At 40.1% G+C, this 25,272-nt stretch overlaps 1 protein-coding gene and 2 long non-coding RNA genes across 3 annotated transcripts in view; 2 read left to right on the forward strand and 1 right to left on the reverse strand.

Moving 5' to 3' along the window:
* Positions 1-25,272, forward strand: part of LOC122458105 — a 169,871-nt gene that overhangs the window by 10,444 nt on the left and 134,155 nt on the right. The gene's annotated exons all lie outside the window — the stretch shown is intronic.
* On the forward strand, positions 1,871-23,599 carry LOC122458106. Its single transcript, XR_006277977.1, has 3 exons — positions 1,871-2,124; positions 21,969-21,975; positions 23,588-23,599. It is a non-coding gene; the product is annotated as an uncharacterized LOC122458106 (long non-coding RNA).
* Positions 15,746-25,272, reverse strand: part of LOC119863439 (sodium channel protein type 2 subunit alpha-like) — a 234,482-nt gene continuing 224,955 nt past the window's right edge. Inside the window, exon 26 of the mRNA XM_043505227.1 lies at positions 15,746-15,973. Within this exon, the coding sequence (XP_043361162.1) occupies positions 15,965-15,973 (9 nt within the window). The 3' untranslated portion in view covers positions 15,746-15,964. The remainder of the gene's footprint in view (positions 15,974-25,272) is intronic.

Below are 25,272 nucleotides of genomic sequence, written 5' to 3' on the forward strand. Positions count from 1 at the left end.
TAAAAAAGCATAAATTCATCACCCATAGCTTCTTTTTCTCTCTCTTCACTTGAAACAGGATCAGACTTTTTTTTTAAACACACTACAGTTAAGTCTAATCTCATTTCAAGTCCTTTAACTATCCATATACCAATTTCTTTTTCAAATTTACAAAAATTTCAGATTTACTTTTTTATGGGCATAGCAGATGATATAGCTACTTTTCGCCTGCTTAGATATTTTAGAAAACTATTTAACCTGTTCGGTTATTTTTAAATGTTTGAATGGTTGTTCTGTGTCCTACAGACACTCTGAGGTCTCTGATTTCAATTCCTAAGAGATGTGTGATCAATTTAGGAGCATTTTTCCGCTACAAGAAATACCACTTTATTCATCTCATTCCACATTGACACTTTTGGAGTCCCTAACATCTGCACTTGCTTTCCAGCTATACAGTTCAATAGTAATATTTTCCATTTGTATACTGGAGTACCTCTCATGCCAAAACTCTTTACTGACTCTCTCATATTTTTATATACTATAGTATATATACACACACTATATAGAGAGGTCCTGGAGGCCAAATTTAGGCTGCTAGGTAAGAGATTGAAGTCCAGGAACTCCATGGTAGGATTCTCTGAAATGCTTCCAGTTCCACATGCAGGGCCACTTAGACAGGCAGAACTGCAGGGTCTTAATGTGTGGATGAGACGATGATGTAAGGAGGAGGGGTTTTGATTTATTAGGAACTGGGGAAACTTTGGGAAAAAGGGGAGCCTATACAGGAAGGATGGGCTCCACCTAAACCAAAATGGAACAGATTGCTGACACTTCAAATTAAAAAAAGCAGTTTTTAAACTAAGGGCTGGGGGAAAGCTGACAGGTGTGGAGGTGCACGTGGTTCACACATCCCTTAGGGGAGGATCTATAAATGGAGATTCCCTATGTTCTAATAAGGAGGAGAGGATTGAAGATGATTAAATACAGGTAGGATCTGATGAGAAACAGTCAAAAGAAAAAAAGTCCCAAACAATTACAGCATATAATCATAGAATATCAGAGTTGGAAGGACCTCAGGAGGTCATCTAGTCTAACCCCCTGCTCAAAACATGACCAATCGCCAATTTTTGCCCCAGATCCCTAAATGGCCCCTTCAAAGCTTGAACTCACAACCCTGGGTTTAGCCAATGCTCAAACCACTGAGCTATCCCTCCCCCAGACAGCTAAATCCACCTTGCAGGTCCTCTCGTCTACAAATACCTCTTCTCATTAATGGCAGACAGCTAAAAAGTGACAAGTTTTTAAAGTGCTTATATTCCAGTGCTAGAAATCTAAATAATAAAATGGGTGAACTAGAGTGTCTCATATGAAATGAGGATATTGATATAATAGGCATCACAGAAACTTGGTGGAATGAGGATAATCAATGGTACACACTAATACCAGGGTACAAAATATATCAAGAGGACAGAACAGGTCATGCTGGTGGGGGAGTGGCACTATATGTGAAAGAAAGCACAGAATCAAATAAAGTAAAAATCTTAAATGAACCAAACTGTACCTAGAATCTCTATGGATAGTAATTCCATGCTCTAATAATAAGAATATAACACTAGGGATATATTACAGAGCACATGACCAGAAGGGTGAAGTGACTATGAAATGCTCAGGGAGATTAGAGAGGCTATTAAAATAAAAAACTCAATAATAATGGGGGATTTCAACTATTCTCATATTGACTGGGTACATGTCACGTCAGAAAGGGATGCAGAGATAAAGTTTCTTGACACCTTAAATGCTTCTTGGAGCAGCTAGTCCGGGAACCCGCAAGAGAAGAGGCAATTCTTGATTTAGTCCTAAGTGAAGCATAGGATCAGGTCCAAGAGGTGAATATAGCTGGACCACTTGGTAATAGTCACCATAATATAATTACATTTAACATCCCTGTGGCGGGGAAAACACCAAAGCGGCCCAACACTGTAGCATTTAATTTCAGAAAGGGGAACTATACAAAAATTAGGAGGTTAAACAGAAATCAAATGGTACAGCACCTAAAGTGAAATCCCCTTCAAGCTGCATGGAAATTTTTGTAAGATACCATAATAGAGGCTCAACTTAAATGTATACCCCAAATTAAAAAACATAGTAAGAGAACCAAAAAAGAGCCTCCATGATGAAACAACAAAGTAAAAGAAGCAGTTAGAGGCAAAAAGGCACCCTTTAAAAAGTGGAAGTTAAATCCTAATGAGGAAAATAGAAAGGAGCATAAACTCTGGCAAATGAAGTGTTAAAATATAATTAGGACGGCCAAAAAAGAATTTGAAAAACAGCTAGCCAAATTGAAATTTTTTTTAAATACATCAGAAGTAGGACGCTTGCTATACAACCAGCGTGGCCACTGGATGATCAAGATGCTAAAAATGATTAGGGGTATGGAACGGCTGCCGTATCAGGAGAGATTAATAAGACTGGGACTTTTCAGCTTGGAAAAGAGATGACTAAGGGGGGATATGATAGAGGTTTATAAAATCATGACTGATGTGGAGAAAGTAAATAAGGAATTGTTATTTACTCCTTCTCATAACACAAGAACTAGGGACCACCAAATGAAATTAATAGGCAGCAGGTTTAAAACAAACAAAAGGAAGTATTTTTTCACACAACACAGTCAACCTGTGGAACTCCTTGCCAGAGGATGTTGTGAAGGCCAAGACTATAACAGGGTTTAAAAAAGAACTAGATAAATTCATGGAGGATCGGTCCATCAATAGCTATTAGCCAGGATGTGCAGGAATGGTGTCCCTAGCCTCTGTTTGCCAAAAGCTAGGAATGCGTGACAGGAGCTGGAACACTTGATGATTACCTGTTCCATTTATTCCCTCTGGGGCACCTGGAATTGGCCACTGTTGGAAGACAGGATACTCGGCTAGACAGCCCTTTGGTCTGACCCAGTATGGCCATTCTTAAGTTCTTATATGTAATTATACATACTTCACCACTATTTAAAGCAGCCACCACTGGGGTGGAACACAGCAGCACCAAACTAACAGAAAAAAGATAATTTTATATCCAATTGAAATTAGTGTCCATCATGGAGAGAAAATCTGGCAACTCCTAGACTCTCGTCTTTTTCTCAGTCTTTTGTGTCACTTGCTGTTAAGATAAGCCTTCCTGCGGCAACTATTAATTTACTGAAAGGAACTTTTACTTACATTATTAACATCGGTTTCAGAGTAGCAGCCGTGTTAGTCTGTATTCGCAAAAAGAAAAGGAGTACTTGTGGCACCTTAGAGACTAACAAATTTATTTGCATCCGATGAAGTGAGCTGTAGCTCACGAAAGCTTATGCTCTAATAAATTTGTTAGTCTCTAAGGTGCCACAAGTACTCCTTTTCTTATTATTAACATCTGAACAGAATATTTCCATCATCAGTGACAGCATTTTGAAGTTCTGAGACATATAGGCTGTTTGTCCTTCATGTTGTTGAGAAGTTATTTGGCTTATGTTGCTCATCTTTTTGACACGGCTCTCTCTTCTTCTCTCTTTTCTATGAAATTGTAAAATGAACATCCTTGTGAGTTGCTGTTCAGTCTGCCATCAGGCAAAGTAAAAAATTGGCCCCCTCTACAGTAGCTGATCAAAGAACTGCATGAAAAGGCCTGTGTCTTAAAAGTATTTTTTAAAATTATTATTTCATCTTTCACCATGACTGGAAGATGACTGAGGGATAGCTAAAAAGATGCCAATTTTTTAAAAAAGACTCTGGAGATAATGTCAGCAATTACAGGCTGGTAAACCTAATTTCAGTACTGGGCAAACTGATGGAAACTATAGTAAAGAACAGAATTATAAGACACATAGATGAACATGATTTGTTGGGGAAGAGTCAACATGATTTTTGTAAAGGGAAATCATGCCTCACCAATCTATTAGAATTCTTTCAGGGGGTCAACAAGCATGTGGACAAAGGTGATCCAGTAAATAGAGTATACTTACATTTTCAGAAAGCCTTTGACAAGGTCCCTCACCAAAGGCTCTTAAGCAAAGTAAGCTCTCATGGGATAAGAGGGAAGGTCCTCTCTTGGATCTGTAATAGGAAACAAAAGGCCGGACTAAATGGTCAGTTTTCATAATGGAGCAAGGTAAATAGTGGTATCCCCCGAAAGGTCTGTACTGGGACCAGTACTATTCAACATATTCATAAATGATTTCAAAAAAGGGGGAAACAGTGAGGCAGCAAAATTTGCAGATGATAGAAAACTATTCAAGATAGTTAAGTCCAAAGCAGACTGCAAAGGGTTACAAAGGGATCTCACAAAACTGGGTGAGTGGATAAGAAAATGGCAGATGAAATTCAATATTAATAAATGCAAAATAATGCACATTGGAAAACATAATCCCAACGATATAGATAAAATGATGGGGTCTAAATTGGCTGTTACCGCTCAAATAAGAGATCTTGGAGTCAGTTGTGGCTAGTTCTCTGAAAACATCCACTTAATGTGAAGCAGCAGTCAAAGTAGCTAACAGAATGTTGGGAACCATTAAGAAAGGGATAGATAAGACAGAAAATATCATATTGCCTCTCTATAAATCCATGATACGCCCACATCTTGAATATTGCATTCAGATGAGGTTGCTCCATCTAAAAAAAAAGATACTCTGGAATAGGAGAGATTAATAAAACGGGGACTTTTCATCTTGGAAACTAAAAGGGGAATAAAATCATGACTGGTGTGCAGAAAGTAAACAAAACAGTGTTATTTACTCCTTCTTATAACATAAGAACTAGGAGGTCACCAAATGAAGTTAATAGGCAGCAAGTTTAAACAAACAAAAGGAAGTATTTCTTCACATAATGCACAGTCAACCTTGGCCAGAGGAAGGCCAAGACTATAACAGGGTTCAAAAAAGAACTAGATAAATTTATGTAGGATAGGTCCATTACTGGCTATTAGCCAGGATGGGCAGGAATGGTGTCCCTAGCCTATGTTTGCCAGGAGCTGGGAATGGGGCAACAGGGAACGGAGCACTTGATGATTACCTGTTCTGTTCATTCCCTCTGAAGCAAACAGCATTGACCACTGTCGGAAGACAGGATACTGGGCTAGATGAACCTTTGATCTGACCTTGTATGGCTGTTCTTATGTATGTTATTTTAGATTTATTTTCAGAACATAAAACAAAACAGCTTGTAATAAATCATATAAAATCAATTAAACAAGTCTGCTTCTACTGGATTGCTAATAAATTATCCCTAGTCAACAAAATAACCTACTGTAATAGAATTGAAAGCCAAATGTAACAAACCACCAAAAAATGGCTCGAGAGAGAAAATGCTCTTCTCTCTCCATTTTTTCAGGTCATCTTAACTGAACTTAATACATGACTTATTGAAGAAGCCCAGAAATAAGAGTATTTCTTCACTTCAAATTACTTTTCTTTGTTACTGGAAGTCGAGGCAATGTGACTGTGAGACAAAGAAAAGTACCCTCTCATTCCTAGGAAGAATTTTAACCCCTTATCACAAAGTACTGTACAGTCTTGACAGGCCTCTTGCCAGAATCCATAGCCTTCCCAGAATCAGTACCTTCCAAGACTTGGGGGCTGATTCTGACCCCTGTCCCAGCTCCTATACACTGCTCCCCCAGTGAATAATGCCTGCATTCCATTCCATCCAGGAGAGAATTCCCCTTGTGCAGGAGTAGCATGGGTCACTGTATGGTGACTCTACACTGCCCCTGATGTAGAGGATGTGTCAGCAGTGAGATGGGGCATCTGAATAGCATTCAATGGCTGCTCTTGGTTGCCGTTACAAGAGACAGCTTCCCACAAGAGGAAGCTGCAGCTAGAACCTCCATGGACCAGAGCTGTGCAACATCTTATATAACAGAATGTGGAATAGTCAGCGCCAAGGGAGAGGGCAGACCACAGTGACAACACACACCTTTTTGTTGACTTCCCCTTTTGGCACGCTGCAGGATTCAAGGTCTTCCCTACTATCTCTTATTTGCCTCCCCTCTGGCAGGTTTCTAACCCATGGATGAGTCACATGCCATCACGGGCACCTTGTGGGAAGGCAGGCTGCAGAATATGGGGTGGTCCCCAACACGGAGGAAGTAGATTTACCAGGACTGGTTCCTTACAAAACTCCCAACCCACTCTGCCTTCCCCTAGCACTGCATGCCCTTAATGGCCCAGTTAAAATGCTAGGAAAGTGGCCAGTCCAAAGGTGACAAACAACCAAGGAATAGCTTGTGGCCTACAGGTTAGTATAATTGTATAACAAAATGCACATAATTTTATTCTGCACTGCATGGTGTATCCGCCTCCCTATTTAGAATAAGTACATAATGAACTTCCTTTTTTATTGCAAAACTGTAGAATGGTGCTGGAGTGGGGAAGGTTGATTTTTGCTGGGGTGACTCTTTGACATATCTAACAACTATGAAAAGCTTGAATTATGAAGAAATAACACTACAGGCTAAATTCTGCTCTCAGTTCATTTGTGCAGCCCCATTTCTGAGGACCAAAGATGGCCCCTTGTATTTTGGAAATTTTATGCAATTGTTTCCACTAATAACATCCTAAATAATAAGTGGAGAAAAAGCTGTTCTAGTGGAGTTTTGTAGCAAGGAGTGGGGAAGAAGGAAAAAGAATGGAAAGGGGAAGCAGAGGATGAGAATGAAGTATCAGAGAAAGGAAGGAAGTAAAGATGTATATGAAGAAAACAAGGCAGAGCAAATTTTTTAATCCACATGATGTACGTTGAACTGCTTTGTTATAATTTATGAAAACTGTATGCTTATCTGGTTATTGGGTTGCTTATTGTATGAATATATTGACTTAGTTTAATAGCGGTTGTAAGGAAAACAAGCAGGAGAGAAGAATAGCTCAAGATAAGCCATGCCTCAGCAAACACTGGAGAGTTGTTCTGAGGTAATGGTAGAGCCACTGGCTCTGAGGAGTTGGGCTTAGGGTTGCCAATTTTGTCTGAACGTATTCCTGGAGATTTCATCACATGACATAATCTTTAATTAAAGATTAATCTTTAACTCCTGGGGACTCCAGGACAATCCTGGAGGGTTGGCAACCCTAGTCTGGCTCCATCTCCTGCAGAGTTTACCAAACAGATTTTGACAAGCAGGTCCCAAATCCCAGAAACTGACTAAAACAGAAGAACCCTGTCTGATTGAAAGAGATTCTCTCTTTCCAGAGAAGACATAGTTGTTGGGGAGCTGGTCAGGGGAACTAGGCTGAGACAAAGGAATCCCATGGGATGACTGAAGAAGTTAGGTCTGCCAAGGCTGCCATTAGAGGATGGTAAATTTTAGGTAAAATAGACGCGTGTTTTGGCTGACTGTTTTAAAATCTATTTTCTCTCGATGCTTTATTAATACCACTAAAATTAAAAAATACCTTAGTTTTAAGGCACTATATTTACCACTTTTCACAGTAATAGTCCAGGATCAATAATGCAGGCTGTTGTCAGCAAATTGCAGTAAGGCCGGCTCAGACACTGGGTAGCAAGAACCTCAATTTAATGAGGCAAATATGGAATATTGAAAGTATTACTGTATATCTGATGCTCTTGACTCTATAGCCAGATGTGAAATTAAGCATTCTTGATAGGATTTGAACACTGTTAAATAAGGACGTGAAATAGGGAGAGTGAATTCAAGTAAGCCTGGATTTTATTTCAGTTGCATCCACATAAATTAATTCTGAAGCACTATAAGATTATGGCCATATTTAGTAGACTCAGTGCTGAAATAACAGTTCAGAATTTTATAAAAGGTAATAATTTGCCAAATTAAGGCCAGGCATAGCCCGAATATATAGACAGACATTTTTAAAAATCCAGTGATATTTATACAACAAATGGCTTGGAGAAAATAACTTCAGGCAGTATGCTCTATCAACTGATTAAATTCTGTTTGCCTACTAAGATTGTAAATAACAGTATGTTAAGATCTTCAGAAACATCCAATGCTTGAACTTTCAAATTATTTGAATACATAATGTTTCAATCTTTATGTAATTAGCATGCAGAGAATGAAACACATTTGATAGACTAAGTAGTATATATAAATATAAGTATACACACTTATTACACAAAAGATTACATAAAAAGAACATTAAGGTTGCAAAGTCACTCAAAAATTAGGATACACCAGAATTAAGGTTGTGCAACCACAATTCGGCCCCCTTGTGCATATGCACAATGTCTTTAATTACATGATCACATATTTTTCCACAAGAGCCCTGCCTCATTCAATGCACAAGTGCTCAATGAATGAGCAATTATTCAATATTTTGTTTTATCTTGATTGTTCAATGTATGGGTTCATGCTTATTTCCTGCACACAATTCAAAACCAGCTCTAACACAGAATTATTAATTTCGTTGTGGACTTTTCTTTGGCATTTATTATTATAATATCAGACATTTATTATTATAATATCCATAAACATTAATGAATTTATTTTCACCCCCTGTGAGGTGAGGTGGCATTATCCCCATTTTTCAGATGGGAAACCGAGACACAAAGAGATTATGTTCACAAGTATCCACTAATTTTGGATCAGTAATATGAGATGAGTAGGACCTTATCTTTCAGAATACTCACCATTATATAGCATTTTATATGTTCAAAGCCCGGATGCTATTGATTTCAGTTGCAGCTGAGAGTGCTCAGTACTTCTGCAAATCAGATGCCAGGATCTGAACTTGGACACCAGAAAATACTGAACACATTGCTAGTCACCACCTATGAAAGTTTAAGTAATTTTCAAAGCATCATATTCTGTGGAATTCTGTGGCAGAGGCAGGGATGGATGCCAGTTTTCCAGGGTAGTATTTAATTGCCTTACCTATGAGATTATCCTTTTTCTTCCTACAGCCCCTGCCTCATTTGCTAAACACTTTCCATCTTCTGCAACAAATGAGACAGAGGTCCTGCACACAATTTCTCTCACTACATAATCCAGAGCACTAACCAAATGAGCTAGAGGACCTGTAGAAAAAATAGTATAGGATCATGTAATTAATGACTGTATCATAATGCACATGCATAAGGGGGACAAAATTTGGGTTGCACAGAGAACCTTAATTTGGCGTATCCTAACTTCTCAGTGCTTGACTTTGCAATGTTAGTATTCTTTTAATTTAGGAAATTACACACAAAAAACCCTAAGTTTTTAGAAAAGCAAGCTGAAAAAGCAGAAATTCCATCATGTGTAATCGTACTGATACCCACATGGTTCATAAGCAAGGTTGGAACCTATAGATCTACCGTACAGACTTCTGCCACTTGAGCTAATTGAGTAACTAATAGCTCAAGTTAGTTGTCGTCCTGTGTGTGGAACAGCAATATAGGGGGATGAATCATTATGAAAGCAGTTTTCACAGATATTTGTTGACAGCACAGGAATGGTGAGATGCAGGAACCTTGGTTTCAATTCCAAGTTGAGGAGGGGAGTGTGCTCTTCTGCCTCTGTTCCTCCCAAGCCTACCCCCCTTCGTTCTGTCCCCTCTAGGCTGTTCTTGTTTCAGTCCTGTCTATTCATTCCCCACCCCTGGCTACTTGCTAGTCCTACTCTCCACCTCTTGAGCACCTCCATTCCAGTCCTAGTCTCCTACTTGGGTTTCTCTGTCCAAGTCTCTTTCTCACTCCCCAGGGTTCCTCATCACAATCTCCAAGCTGGGTTTCCTGCTCCAGTCTCCTCGTCAGATCCTAATTTCACACCAGAGGTTCCTAACTTGACCTCAATGTCCATGCCCCCCTGCCCTTGCTCCCACTGCCCATCTCCTCTTTTCCCAGATCCAATATCCTTCCCCGAAACCAGCTCCCAGACCAGTCTTTCCACCCCACCCCAGGCTCATTGTCCCAACTTAATCCCTTTGCTGCCAACGCTCCACCGAATCCAGGGTTCTTGACCCCCCATATATCTGAGTCAGGCTGCTTCTTCCTCCATAGCATGCTGCCTGAACACCAGCAGGTGGAGCACTGAGAGCAAAGGAAAGAGTCTCCCAGCTCTCTCCTGTTCTCTCCCTGTGCCACATGCACCCTACGGTAGCCAGGAGCAGCAACTTGCAGGGAAGTCACTTTACGGAAGCCAACTCCAGGCTGCAACATGATCAGTGCAGGTGGAATCTTCAGAGAATTTAGCTGCCAAACTCTAATGATTGTACTGAGCATGTAGAAACAAGATTTTTCAAAGGCTCATTCTTTGGCCAAATTTGGACAGTTTTTCATAGGGGAAAAAAATGGCACATCCTTGACACAAAAACAATCTCCCTATCAAATTTCAAGTCCCTGCTCCCAAATATGGAGGTGCTAGAATGTCTCAACAAAACAGCTGTTTTAGCATGGGCAAAACCATTTATTTTCCCCTACCTTTGTTATCGGAAACAGCGGAACCAGTGCTGAACAAACAAAACAAAACAAACTTCACCATGAGGCTAACAGCATGGAACCTGAATGGATGACATTAAGTATGTTAGAAGCTACTGAAAAGAAGGTCTTATGATGGGAAGTACTGGGCAACTTTACATACAGGCAGCGCTACCAGTTCCACCTATAATGCACACAATGCTTTGGCAATACAAGCTTGGAGACAGATGATGTACAGAATCCAAGAAGGGGGAAGCTAAAACCAAACTGAGAAAAAACTCCATATTGCTTTTATGAAGGCCTAGTCCTCACAGGCAAGCAGGCTCTCCTCCTTTCTTTTAGGCATCAGCTTGTGGGGAAGGACAGTGGGGAAGGGAGCTGCTGAAGCCTGTTCATAAAGGCCCTTACTTCAGAGGTTTGTGTCGAGTCAGAGCCACTGTCATTCACTATAGATAGGAAAATAAAGTCTCTAGGTTTCAGGTCAGGCTAGTGATTTGGGGCCTGCAACATGTAGCACCACCAGCAAGGCTTCTAGTCCCCTCTCTCTTACTCAGCTTCCTTTTCCTATTTATATTGCTCAGCCCCAGGGGCATGGAAGGGTGCTCCTGGATTGTTCCCTCCAGACTGTTCCTTAAAGAGATATGTATACCCATGGTGTGATATACTAATTAGCATGCAGTGTTCTGCTCCAGAACATCTGATATCAAACTTTATGAGATTTTTGATTTCTTGAAAAAAATTAAAGACAACTAAGATGGAACTATGAAATTTGAATATTTAATATTTAATGAAAACATAAAACAAATGCTTTCTTAAATATTACTTATTAATCTACACAGACTGTTTACCAAAGAACTGATGTATTTTTGGAATGTAACTCTTTTCCACCCCCGCACTGAAAGTGTTTGAATGGGGCATGATAATCTTTCAGGCTAAAAAGATTTTATCATCTTTTTCAAAATCATTATTCTCATCACCTTCGTGAAATTAATCATTTGTTTTGTACTTCGCTTGCAGAATTTTGGTTGAAAAATCATCTAAAATGTCTTTGGTAATTATTTCACTCATTATTATTAAAAGCTCGATGTCCTCTGGGTAAGTCACACTGTATGTTTGTAATCATTTCAATTCCCTTTTGTCTCTGTTCAACAAAAATCTAAGCTCAATGCCTACTGGCCCACAATAGTTCTGCACAGCTCCCTGCCTCTGCAGCTAAGAAACTGCCACTGAATCAAGAATCCAAACTGTAAATTCTCAACAACCACAGAAGATTGCATTATGTTTTCCATTACCCACCACTCATCCACAATCTATGGATCCTCCTTCCCTAATTGCCATATATGACTAACAAGACAGAATGTAATGGTATGGGGAGCGGTGGGGAAAGGTAGGGATGCTCCCCTAAATCATGATGAGGGAGTCTTTTGACAACATTCTATAGGCTTAGTTCATTTTGACTGACAACTATGCCTCTTTCTTGCGGTCAGACAAGTGTAGCCCCCGCTCCTGTTCATTGGCCCAGTATGAGGTTGTTCAAGATAGGGGAAGCCTGCCTTGCGACTTTTTATACAACTTTGGGAAACTGGGCCTGAGGCTCCATTGTATGCCCGGCATTGTGTGTCAGTGTGTGTTCACCTCAGATCAGACCCACTCAGACAAACCTCCAGGAGCAAGGCTTTATTCTGTAAAGAACATAGAACAGGATTACAGTTCAGCAGCTTCCTCTCCGCCTGCCTGCTATTTAAAAAAAAAAGTGCTCCCAGCTCAGTCAGTGCTGAGACCTCCTGCGGGGGTGGGAGGAGGGGGGCGGAGGCAGGGGATACATCCTGGCAGGAACCAGGAAGTTCTCCCAACATGCCACAGTTTGTAGTCCACAACTTGTAGTTCCCAGGGCTGCTGTTGAAGCACACTGGACCTTGGACTACACCAGGAAAACTATAATTCTATGATTTTAGGCTCCTGTTGGATGATCTACAATAGTCAGAGTGCATTGTATCAGTGCTTGAGTCAAAGTAAATATTCTGAAGAGTTATAGGTTTCAGAGTAACAGCCGTGTTAGTCTGTATTTGCAAAAAAGAAAAGGAGTTTATTCTTTTACATAGAAACTGTCCAGTTTGACCAATGTACATGGCAGAGGGGCATTGCTGGCACATGATGGCATATATCACATTGGTAGATGCGCAGGTGAACGAGCCTCTGATAGTGTGGCTGATGTGATTAGGCCCTATGATGGTGTCCCCTGAATAGATATGTGGAAAGAGTTGGCAACGGGCTTTGTTGCAAGGATAGGTTCCTGGGTTAGTGGTTCTGTTGTGTGGTGTGTGGTTGCTGGTGATTATTTGCTTCAGATTGGGGGGCTGTCTGTAAGCAAGGACTGGCCTGTCTCCCAAGATCTGAGAGAGTGATGGGTCGTCCTTCAGGATAGGTTGTAGATCCTTGGTGATGCGTTGGAGAGGTTTTAGTTGGGGGGGCTGAAGGTGATGGCTAGTGGCATTCTGTTATTTTCTCTGTTGGGCCTGTCCTGTAGTAGGTGACTTCTGGGTACTCTTCTGGCTCTGTCAATCTGTTTCTTCACTTCAGCAGGTGGGTACTGTAGTTGTAAGAATGCATGATAGAGATCTTGTAGGTGTTTGTCTCTGTCTGAGGGGTTGGAGCAAATGCGGTTATATCGTAGAGCTTGGCTGTAGACAATGGATTGTGTGGTGTGATCTGGATGAAAGCTCAAGGCATGTAGGTAGGAATAGCGGTCAGTAGGTTTCCGATATAGGGTGGTATTTATGTGACAACCTCTCCAACGCATCATCAAGGATCTACAACCTATCCTGAAGGACGACCCATCACTCTCACAGATCTTGGGAGACAGGCCAGTCCTTGCTTACCGACAGCCCCCCAACCTGAAGCAAATACTCACTTGCAACAAAGCCCGTTGCCAACTCTGTTCACATATCTATTCAGGGGACACCATCATAGGGCCTAATCACATCAGCCACACTATCAGAGGCTCGTTCACCTGCGCATCTACCAATGTGATATATGCCATCATGTGCCAGCAATGCCCCTCTGCCATGTACATTGGCCAAACTGGACAGTCTCTACGTAAAAGAATGAATGGACACAAATTACGTCCATTCTTGACGTCCAAATTACGTTCTTGGACGTCAAGAATTATAACATTCAAAAACCAGTCGGAGAACACTTCAATCTCTCCGGTCACACGATTACAGACCTGAGAGTGACTATCCTTCAACAAAAAAACTTCAAAAACAGACTCCAATGAGAGAGTGCTGAATTGGAATTAATTTGCAAACTGGATACAATTAACTTCGGCTTGAATAGAGACTGGGAGTGGATGAGTCATTACATAAAGTAAAACTATTTCCCCATGTTATTTCTCCCCCCACTCCACCCCCCACTGTTCCTCAGAGGTTCTTGTTAACTGCTGGAAATGGCCCACCTTGATTATCACTACAAAAGGTTTTCCTTCTTCCCCCACTCCTTACTGCTGATAATAGCTCATCTTAAGTGATCACTCTCTTTACAGTGTGTATGATAAAATCCATTGTTTCATGTTCTCTGTGTGGGTATATACATCTCCCCACTGTATTTTCTACCGAATGCATCCGATGAAGTGAGCTATAGCTCACGAAAGCTTATGCTCAAATAAATTTGTTAGTCTCTAAGGTGCCACAAGTACTCCTTTTCTTTTTTGAAGAGTTATAGAATTGGTACTTGGTAGTTATGTGCAGTTTGGAGAAAGGGGAGCTCTTTATACCTCTGAACAGCCATACTTGCCTAGAGTAGTTTGGAAGTTTTTATTAAATTTTTACCTCAACCTCTGGTTGTCTACTGTACTGTAGGTGATCCAAAAGTACTATAATTCCTTACCTGCTAAAATTCTTAGGCTCCAAAAAATCCTGAACTTCCTTTTGAGTTAATTTACATGTATGAAGCTAGTATTTCCTTCAGTTCAGTGTTACCACTTACTGCTTTATTATGACAGTGTAGTCCAGAACATTGAACTTTAAAACTGGCTACATGCTCAAGGTCTTCTGATAAGCCAGAAGCTTTAGCACTTTTGAACCCACTTACCCACAACCAGTGGGCTGGGTAGACTAACAAAATAAATTATCTAAATGCTTTCTCTTAAAATTGAGATCAATGCTTTTCCATTTTTGTAAATATAATTCAATCAAGACAACTATGGGGGAATGAGCTGGATTTTATTCTGGCTCCCATATCATCAGGAGAATTACGAACTACGTGTCCATTATATAATCATTAGTGGTGGTGATGCTTGAGCCCTAAAAACACAGCTTGACTTTCAAATTCCAATTTATATGGAGAGAAAACATTTCAGTTGTCAACTGAATAAACTTATATGAAATCAGAGACAAAAATAATGAAACCTCATAATGCTGAGTTCTTCTGAAAATCAAGTCCTTTTAAAGTGTCTCCCACTGATAATCCAAGCCCCAGAGAAATCAAAATCACTAGTCACTTTTGTAAATTTAGGCCATAATAATTATAAATATCTTTAGTAACACATGTAGTGATTTAGATTTTCAAAGATCTGTGAAACATTAGTGCAGAGGTTTTTGTAACTCCAAAAACACTCTGAGGCAGAGAATTCACAAAGTTTATATGGAAAGTGTTCAGATCTTATGGTGATGGGCAATAGCACAACCCCCCAAGATAGACACAGGTTCCCAAACTGTGGTTGGTAGATTGAGTGTGTTCCACAAAGCATTTGCAGAGAGCTGGCTTATTTCCAGCTTCAACATTTCATTAAAAGATTGGAAGAAATACACAAAAGACTTTCCTAATTTTACATTTAAATGAAAGCAATTGCTGTAGTTATCCCACGGAATTCATTCAATCATGAATGGGAGGAGAGGTGACCAGTACGATCAGCAACTAAGAAGAGTCGGGAACCCATAGACAATCTGTAGTCTACACTATGTAAAAGTTTGAGACACCTGAATTAGAATGTCAGAATTTTCTGGATGTTCCAAATGTGGGTTTTCTTACCTACCTAGCAGGGATAGCATTGCCTGTACTGCGTAGGCACATCTAAGGAAGATTCAATTTCACCGCAACAGCACAAGATGGACTGAAACTTCAAATCCTTGAAAAAAAATTGAAAGAAAAAGGAGAAAGAAAGCTATAACATTTGTTCTTTGTTTTTTGAAAGATATGTCTTGACATCAGGCATGGAGTCCTGTTTGCTATTATACATCAAAAATGGAAACAAATGAGCCTGACCAGTGATGGCACAATGTGTAAAAATATTAATTATAGGTAACACTTCCCAAATTTGAAAATGTGAAGTACCATACAACACATATCAATCAACCAGTGGACAACTCTCTAACATTGTAGGGGTGGTTTAATGGAGGTTTTCAGTTCACCCAGTTCTTTGCTACAAACACTCACTTATCTTTATTACTGCTGTCTTTAAGAATTCTCAGTAAATCCTTTCCAAAAGAATCTCTCTAACTGTGAGCAATTGTAGTAGGTCTAGCTAGAGTGTCCATTCTTCTCTCTGGTCTTCAGGAGCTTAGTACAAAATTTGACAGCTTTCAAGAATCCTAGGGAATCTTGAATAAGAAATAAGAGCAGTTGGAACCAGCTGTTTAGAATGGTGAAATTGTATATAGCCATCTTTGATCTGACATTTTTCTCACTCTGAACAGGGCAATGTAAAATCAGCAAAGAAATATAATGTTACATGCATTGAAATCCATATTATGCTAGTTTTTAGAGAATTTGAACAAAATCCAAGAACAGCTTTATTAGTTATGTGGTTTTGTTTTGTTTAACTTTTCAAGTAAGCACTTCAGGACAGGGAATGTGTCTTTGTGTCTTCTACCACACCAGTATACTGTGAGCATTTAAGGATTAATAATAAATAATAAATAAATGTAATGCTTGTGAGAGGTGCCAGATTGGCATAGATAGAAAACGATGCTGTCTATTTATATACAGAACCGGAACAGCATCAGTGCAGGCTTGCTACTCTGCCCCACCTATTACTCATACATTTTAAATGGGCCACCGAACAACTGTCAGATGGTAACAACTCTTAGTCACTAAAATCTTGAGAAAGAATTGAACCTGTGGCCTCAAGCTGAAAAGCTTTTTTGTAGCTTTTTATCAAATCACCTGAGCCATCCAGCATCCTGTATTTGGCTCTTCTTATTATTAATTTGATTGGATTTTTTTTGAAATAGTATAATCTGATCACAGTCATTTTCTCTAACAATTAGGTGACCATCCTGGTTTATATGATTTTACCAATAATAGATACATTAGTTTGTTTTATGTCCCCTTATACATTTTTACCCTTTGAATTAAAGTAATTTGTGTTCATTTTAGCCCAATAGTTGTCATCTTTGTTTTCTAGTTTACATGAAAAATTGTTTTCTGAGATACTGAGGTACATTTGTCCTTTTGTAACTGACTGTGGCAGTGGCCATTTTAGAGGACAACTTATTCTCTTTTCAGAGTTCTCAGTTCAAAAAAACCTCCTCTTAGAGTGTACTTGTAAGAAATAGTGAGAAAGCAGGAGACGCCTTACTCAGCTGAGTTCTTTACCTCTTATTATTGATTCTTGTTGTAGCAGAATTGGCAGCAATAAGATGATTCTGATGGGTAGTGACCTTAATGCCAGGAAAAAGGAACATGCCAATGGGATTTCATCCCAAATACAATACTTGGGTTTACTCCAGTCAGAATCAAAACAGAAAACTCAAATTTGCTTTAGCTACTACAGAATAAAAAAGGGAGCAACAAGGCTTGTAGGTACCAAAGGTAACTGCAGCAACAAGATAACTTCTGCAGTTAACAAAACCATATGATGCTTCCAAAATCCCCACAGTTTAAGATCAGTCTTTTTTAACAAGGGATAGAGATTTTTTTTTTAAACAGTCCAAATGCAAACAAAATAGAATCAGAAAGCAGGCAGCTATTAGCCCCATCTAGGATTCCAAGGCAGCAGCATTAACAACAAACCCTTTTTTCTCTCAAACTTTTTTAAAAAAAGATTCCATACTAAAAGCTATATTAAGAGAACATTACCTTTGTATTACTAAGCATTCCACAGTCAGTAGCAGCCCCAATTACTGATAAGATTCCACATGCAACCATAAGTCTGTCCTCTTGAACAGACACAGTATGATACAATCTTTAATTACATGTGTCATGGTTTACGGCTAACTACACCCTGGAGTCCTCTCAGTGTGACACCTCCAGGTGATGGGTTTCTTGCCTTCACCTCTCTTGGGAAATTTTTCAGTTCTCTCACTTTCTAGATTGGGTCATCAGTGTGTAGCACACTGTTTATCAACTGCGATTACTTAGCAGGTCCAGCTGGATTCAGATGGCCTGCAAGACTTCCTTTGGGACTTGTAACCAGTACTGAATACAGTGACATAATACAGCCTTTTCACAACAAAGTATTGTTCAATCTCAACAGAAGGAACCAAGCATAACAAGAAAAGGGTTTTTAACATAACTACCAGTCAACTTGCTTAACTGTCTTACTCAAAACTTAAGTAAGCCTTGCTTATTCAGACATCCCCCACATTTCAGTTTGGGGGGACAGTCTGCACCTCTGCAGCTTCTGCCTCCCTCCTTACCTAACGTCTCTATGCAGTGCATCTCTTTATTCACTCCCAAAATCCTTTGTTTCTCTTGAACCTGTTGAAACTGGTTTATGCACCCCAGAAGAGGGGGTCAGGGATAGACTTCCAAAAAGTTGATTGTCTGCATTGACCTTTAATTATCAGTAAATGAAGGGCAATGGAAAAATTTGTCTGCTTTCCTGTCTATGTTCAGGTCCTCTCATGCCTGAATTAACCCCCGAGCAGTCTTATAGCAAACACCACAAACAAGCAGCTGGAATATATAACAGTACTCCTGCGGAGGACTTCTGCGCGACTGCTCAATGCAGAATTTTGCAGAAATTAACACTGTGTGCACAGAATTTCCTTTCCCTCACAGAAATGGGCTGCAGTGCTGCTGGCTGCCATTAGGGGCTGCTGGACCCAGCAGAGCCCAGCTCTCACATTGGAGACACTGCTGGGGGAAGAGGGAGGGAGCTAAAGGGTTCCTGACAGCTGCAGGTCCCGGCATGCCCTGAGGGAAGGAGAGGGTGGTGCACAGGAAACTCAGTGCAAGTCTGGGATTCAGCATCAGGCTGTTTCTTCCTCTGGATCCCTGGGTCCTAGGGGGGTGGGGGTGAGTGTCTGGGCTCTGGGTGTAAGGGGTTGAGTCTCTGGGGTAATGGGAACCCGTGGGGGGGTGGGGTTCATGTGTATTGGCTGGGAGTGGTGAAGGGTTGTGGGTGTCTTCCCCCATGGCTTGGCTCTGGGGGACAGAAGGGGGCAGAGAAACAGGCACTGAGTTGTCATAGGGGTTTCTTTAACTCTCTACTCCTGGGAGAATTTGTGTGTGTGTCTGTATTGTTATAGACATACTTGCTGACAGGCATTTTGAAATAAATTACCAAAATGACTGAAACTGGTGTGATTATGTAGTGTTATTTTGACAAATACAATTTGCAGAATTTTGCAGAGTTTTAAAATATTGTGCACAGAATTTTTATTTTTTTTGTTGCAGAATGCCTGCAGGAGTAATAATATTCATAAAATAGTATAGGCATCACCCAAATCCTTCACAACACGATCACATGCTATTTCTCAAATAATGGTATGAGATAGTTCTTTTCCCAGGTGCGAAGATCTTAAGGTGCATTGGAGCAGGGGTTTCCCCAGCAAATCTTTCAAAGTTTACAGGAAACCACTGTGGCCCCTTTACACTTTCTGAGGTCTTCAGGAGCTGAAAAAAGCGTTCCACAGGGTCCTTTGCTTATGAAGTGCACAGCTTCCAATCCTAGCTCCTTCAGTATACTTTCACTATGCACATGCCATTTGGCTTTCTACAGAAAAACTGCAAAATCTATTGTGCCTGTATAACTTCTATTTTCAGCCATCATTTGGTCAAATCAAAACGAGATTTCACAGAATACTAAAAGATATTTCTCTTCCATACGGACTATGTCCATACCATATTTCAACTTTCAAACCTCTGGCTATTTAGGATTAGATTGGGTCCAAAAAATCTTGCAAAAATGTATTTATGTAAAAAAGCATATCTCTCTTTACCCTCCTAGAACTCCAAACGAGTTCTGATCATAGAATATCAGAGTTGGAAGGGACCTCAGAAGGTCATCTAGTCCAACCCCCTGCTCAAAGCAGGGCCAATCCCAATTTTTGCCCCAGATCCCTCAATGGCCCCCTCAAGGATTGAACTCACAACCCTGGGTTTAGCAGGCCAATGCTCAAACCACTGAGCTATCCCTCCCCCTGTTGAACCACTGTTCACCTTTAGCAAGACTAAAAAATTCCAGACTAATTGATGATGGTTCCAGAAGGGACTGAGTAATTAAATACAACTAAAATAGAAATAGAATAACCTTATCAACAATAAGGGTGGCTACACCTGTGATAAGCAGCCAGTCTGAGGCGCTAGCACACCTTTGCCACAAAAGTACCCTATCCCTCAAATTATTAATGCTGCACAGTCACTCCTGTACTTTTCCCTAGAGAGCCATCCAAAGCATAGTCTAGAATGCCTAGCACAGAATTGCATATTTCTAACGTTTAACCTGAAATAATTAACAAAAACAGTAATAAAATAACTGGTGTTATGTTCCCATCATACCTTTATGTAACATTATGCCAGTTAACAATGCTTTGTTGAAGTTTTTTTGCCCACTAAAATGTGGCACAAGCAATTTCTATATTTGCTTAAAAATAAATCACTGCAGTTTTCTGTTCTTACCAACACATCTGATGGACTACCAATGTTTATTGTTACAATAAGACAGAGAGCTTCCTTGGGCATATATATATATACACACACACACATAAAGTTATGGAACACACCCGTCTTTGTCTCCTTAGGCATCTTGACTTCATGTTGCTGGTGTATGTTCATCTGCCCTCTGAGGAATCAGGAGTTTATTGAGTTTCTCAGTATTCTTTTAAGAGGTTTCTTCAGAAATCAGTGTATTACTGAGTGCTTGAACCCCAAAACACTGTTGCCCTATACAGTAACTGCTGCTGCTGTAGAGTATTCTGGCTGCCTGATACAAAGTTTTAAACCACTGCTTCTTGGGCATGGTGCACAGCTAATCCACTCTGTCTCCTGTTCTGACGGCCAAACCTGGATATAATTTACTGAATGAGTCGTTGAAAACTAGCTGTTTCCATTTTGCTAGCATTTGTGGAGAGACAGGAGTGATCTAATTTTAAATCCTGCAATCTAATTCTTTGCCACACTTCGGAAACTGGGCAGGGAGCCAAAAGATAATGCAGGGTGTCTGTATCCACTCACAGGAAACTACTGATTTGACTTAACCCTTTAAAGATTGGAAGAGGAATTTTTATGGCTTTAATAAAATAAGATGCATATATAATATATAGATATAGGCTATGCATTAGGTTCTTAAATTATTTTCAGACACTCAAAGTTGTTTTCCCCCGACTTTTGAGGATATTTACATTAGAAACATTTAGAGGTTATGCAAAGAAACAGGTTTACAAATGCTCCCTATCAGATGTGAAGACCTTTGAGATCAAGTGGATTTATATCTTCCTAAAAAATCTGTATTTCTGTAGTTGAGTGATTAAACTGAGATTTTTGAGGAGAAGGGATTTCAGGCCTTGTATATGTGTGACAGGTAGTATATGTAGCATACTCTTAGTCAGGATTTTAAGGTAGAGGTCACTTATAGGCAACTCTCTTCCTTCACTAAAAAAGAAAAGAAAAAGAAAACAGAAAGGAAAAGGAAAAAAGGAGTTCAGCAACAGGAAAAAAACAGATGACTCCACAGGCCCCCATTCGATCCTCTCCCTTAATATTTCTTTCTTTATGATTGCCAAGTCATGTAGAGCACAATCTACCCCAAATCACTTATTCTCACTCAGTGACATATAACATTAGTGTATGCATGTACTAGTGGATTTAGTTGCTTTTATGTGATGAAAAAAGGTTTATTTACATGTACATTAAATGTTGTTCTTTCAGATGTATTGTGCACATATACGTTCCAGTGTAGGAGTATAGGAGCCCAATGCCAGCAATACCAGTAGGGGGTTCATGCACCCCTATTGTCCTCGTGCAGTAAACCCTATCCATTCTTTCACACTACTGGATCTAATGCCCAAAATAGTGGACAAGACGGGAGGGTCATGGAATGTTTAAATGCACAACACATCTCAAAGAACAACACTTTTCTCCTTGCAGATGTAATTGCTAAAAACCCTTCCCCCCACTGTTTTAATTGACAGCAGCATCGGAGATGTTTTTGTCAGAGGTTCAAAGGAGGAACCCATCAAGACAGACCTATTAAATTCAGGCCCCATAAAGGTAGTGGATGAGATACAGGAGGGTACATGTGAATAAGTCCCTTTAAAAATCTGGATACAAAAAGTATGCAAGAAGATAGAAAACCCATCTACGGTGCATGTACTGCAGAGATGGATGTTAGATGGACTGTCACTAAACTAGAGAGACAAGGTGGGTGAGGTAATATGTTTTATTGGACCAACTTCTGTTGGTGAGAGATACAAGCTTTCAACTTACAAAGAGCTCTTCCTCAAGCTCAATGAAGTGATGTTGGCCATATTGTAACTGCCTCCAAGAACTGCTCCTTGTATTCTTTGAACTGATAGAGAAAGCGGAAGCTTTCAGATGCAGCAGGTAATCTAACATATGTCTAATCTCCCAAGGTGTCCAAAGCTTTTAAGCCTAAAATTGACCCAGCTGGGTCCCCCAACCCCTGGTAGGAAAGGAATCCCTCTGCATATGTTCAAGAGTCCAACAACCAATCCAGAGACTGAAGCATTAATCTGGAGACACAAATCAGCATGGAAGACACATTGATTGAAGTCAGGCCTGCAGACATCTGAGGTGAAGTGTTGCATGCTGAGTCATATACATGCATGGGGCCAACTGTCCCAATAGGTGTAGGCAGGGCCATAACTGGGGAGGCAAGGGAGATGAGCTGGGCAGCTGCCCAGGGCACAAAGCCACGGAGATGGAAAAAATGGGGCCAATGAGGCCTGATGTAGGTCTGGTGAAGGGCATGCTCTAGACCAGTGGTTCTCAAAGCCAGTCCGCTGCTTGTTCAGTAGAATTATTTGTTTTGTTTTTGAGGCTTGAACTGTTTCCTCTGTTACTGGGGTGTAGATCCCTAGTAAATGGAGAGTCACACAGGAGTTGCTAACATGCGCATGGCATTATCATTTTTTTGAGAAAACACTTTGGATCCTTCAAGTGGTAGGTCTTGCATTGTGTTTTGTAGCTACCTTGAGATACCAGAGGCCTACAACCAAGAGGAACATTTCATCAAGAGGGCTATAGCTATGGAACATGAAGTGATGTTGGCCATATTGTAACTGCCTCCAAGAACTGCTCCTTGTATTCTTTGGGAAATTTATCTGTAAACTTTGTTAATAAAAGTATATTTGGACAACAATGCCTGATAATTTGAATATTCGTAGTGATATAGGCCTTTCTTATGTACAAGTATAGTGTCTGATACTCCTCATCTTTCAGGTTAGCCTTAAGGTGAGACTGTCTTGAATGCTCATTGGCCACTGTGACCACTGGAGAGTCTTGGAAGGGGTGACTAAATAAATAATCAAATTCCTGCTGGGTGATATGGTAACATCTGTCCAACCATTTGGCCATGGAGACCCATATCTTCCAATGCATCTTTGCAGGTTCTAGCAGGGCTATTTTTGCTATGTAGGTCAAAGTTATGGCAGACACACTGTCTCAGTCATGATACATACTCATATCTTGCCACAACTGTATTCTTCAGAAGTCCTCATTCCGCATGCTTCTTGGGATTGATTGTGTGTGTGTGTGTGTGTGTGTGTGTGTGTGTGTGTGTGAGAGAGAGAGAGAGCATACTTACGGGGGTTTAATCACGCTGGTTCTCTAGCCTCTCCACTCTTACTAATATGGTAGTGTATTGCTAGGTCGGTGACACCTGTATTATTTCAAAAATCTCATCAACAAGAACGCACCAATTATTTTATTGTAATGTTTCATTCTCTGTGGTCCTTGAATAATACAATTTAAATAATTAAAATAAAATTACTTATTTCTTTTGTATTATATTGGGTTTGATTCACTAGAAGCCTAAGAACTGTGCTGGGGAAGACTTGCCAGAATTAGTGGCCACCTACCTCTTCTGGCCACAAATTTTTCAGCTCAGCAAAATATTGTCTGACATCTTCTCTACCTTTGTGCTCCCTGTTGCTTGCAGTGCAATCTTGACTGCCTCTTGAAATTATTTTTATTTAGAAATTTATATAAAATTACCATAGTAAGCATTAACATTAAAAATGCAACTTGCTTCAAAACATTTCCTAAAAATCAATGTCAGTGTTAGATATTTTATGACCACAGTCTGCAAGGAGATTTTTCAAACTGATAAAAGACAAGCCTGCAATGTAACTAGGGTACAGCCTAAATATATAACAGGCAAGGGAGAGGACAGGACAGTGATTGTGCAGTGGATACAAGCACTCATATCAAAGTGCCATGATTTGAACATTTTATTTTTAAAAGAAAACTTCCAATGGGGCATAGGGAATGCTTGAGGAGATGTCCTTGGAGAGGTGCCTTTTGAAGAGAAAAGGAGGAGAAAGTGGAGCCATGACAGATTGTGTCAAAAAGGAGGTTCCAGGAATATGGGGCAGCATGGGAAGATTCAGTAATGGGAGTGGAATCACTGTTTCTACATTCTCCTCTGGAGTATTGTGGTTCTAGTTCAGATATGAGTATTACTCATATAGCCAGCTTGTTAAAAGCATATTTGAAGCTGAAAAGCACCTGAAGACTGCAGGCTGCAAACTATTCAGTAGGTGGTGCTAAAATCTGATTTAACTTTATGGCTAGCTGTCCAGATGCTGCAGTGGGCAGAAACACAATCTACATCTCCAGCAGGCAATACATTTTCATATGCTCCTCTCAATAACGAGCTGGACACAATGATGCATACTGTGATTACTTCACAGTTGGTCTACTACAGAATGCAGAAACCACATAGAAGCGGCAACTTATCTAAAGCTTAGTGGCTCATTTCCTAAGACAAACAAGTGGACAAAACCACACCACATTAGTATTCTACATGCTATTTTGCCTCTCACTGAGTACTGGATCTAATTCAGGAGCCTAGTTCTGATCTTCAAAGATCTCCATGTGTTATGGCTTGGCTTCCTGAAACACAGCTTCTCCCTCTGCATCCCTTCAAGAATATTACTCTAAGAAAGATGGTGGTAAGAGTATCCAGTACGAATGTTTGAAGTAATCATTCCCATTCTTTCCAATGCTCATGATTTAGTTTGTAGTCTTCTAATAGTTATATTACTTACTTTACTGTAGCACCCTTAAATAACTATTGTTTTACCTGGAAATACCATTTCTGGAATTAAACTCCCCATAAGTGAGATATGTATGCTACCCTTCATTTAGGACCAGCATTTAGGACCATGGACTTAATGGCAAATATGGGCTGATGGGTGGGAAGATAACTTCTTGTTCTTTATTATACCCCTTTGTGCAAGGATATTGATACTACACATTTCTGAAACTGGCCTTAGAGATTTCTTGTAGGACTTATCCTTCTGTCCTAGGACATTGGGAGCCAGGGTGACAAATGCTATAACAGGTTTAAGTATTTTTTTTTCATGAAGATGAGGCTATACACACAATGACACCCTATGTGTTGCGGCTGTTTACCACCTCTTCAACTCTGAAACTTAGTATGCAGATATAATGTTTTCAAATATTGGATATTCATAGGCAGTTATTATTC

This window comes from Dermochelys coriacea, chromosome 11 (assembly GCF_009764565.3).
Source record: "Dermochelys coriacea isolate rDerCor1 chromosome 11, rDerCor1.pri.v4, whole genome shotgun sequence".
Lineage (NCBI taxonomy): Eukaryota > Metazoa > Chordata > Testudines > Dermochelyidae > Dermochelys > Dermochelys coriacea.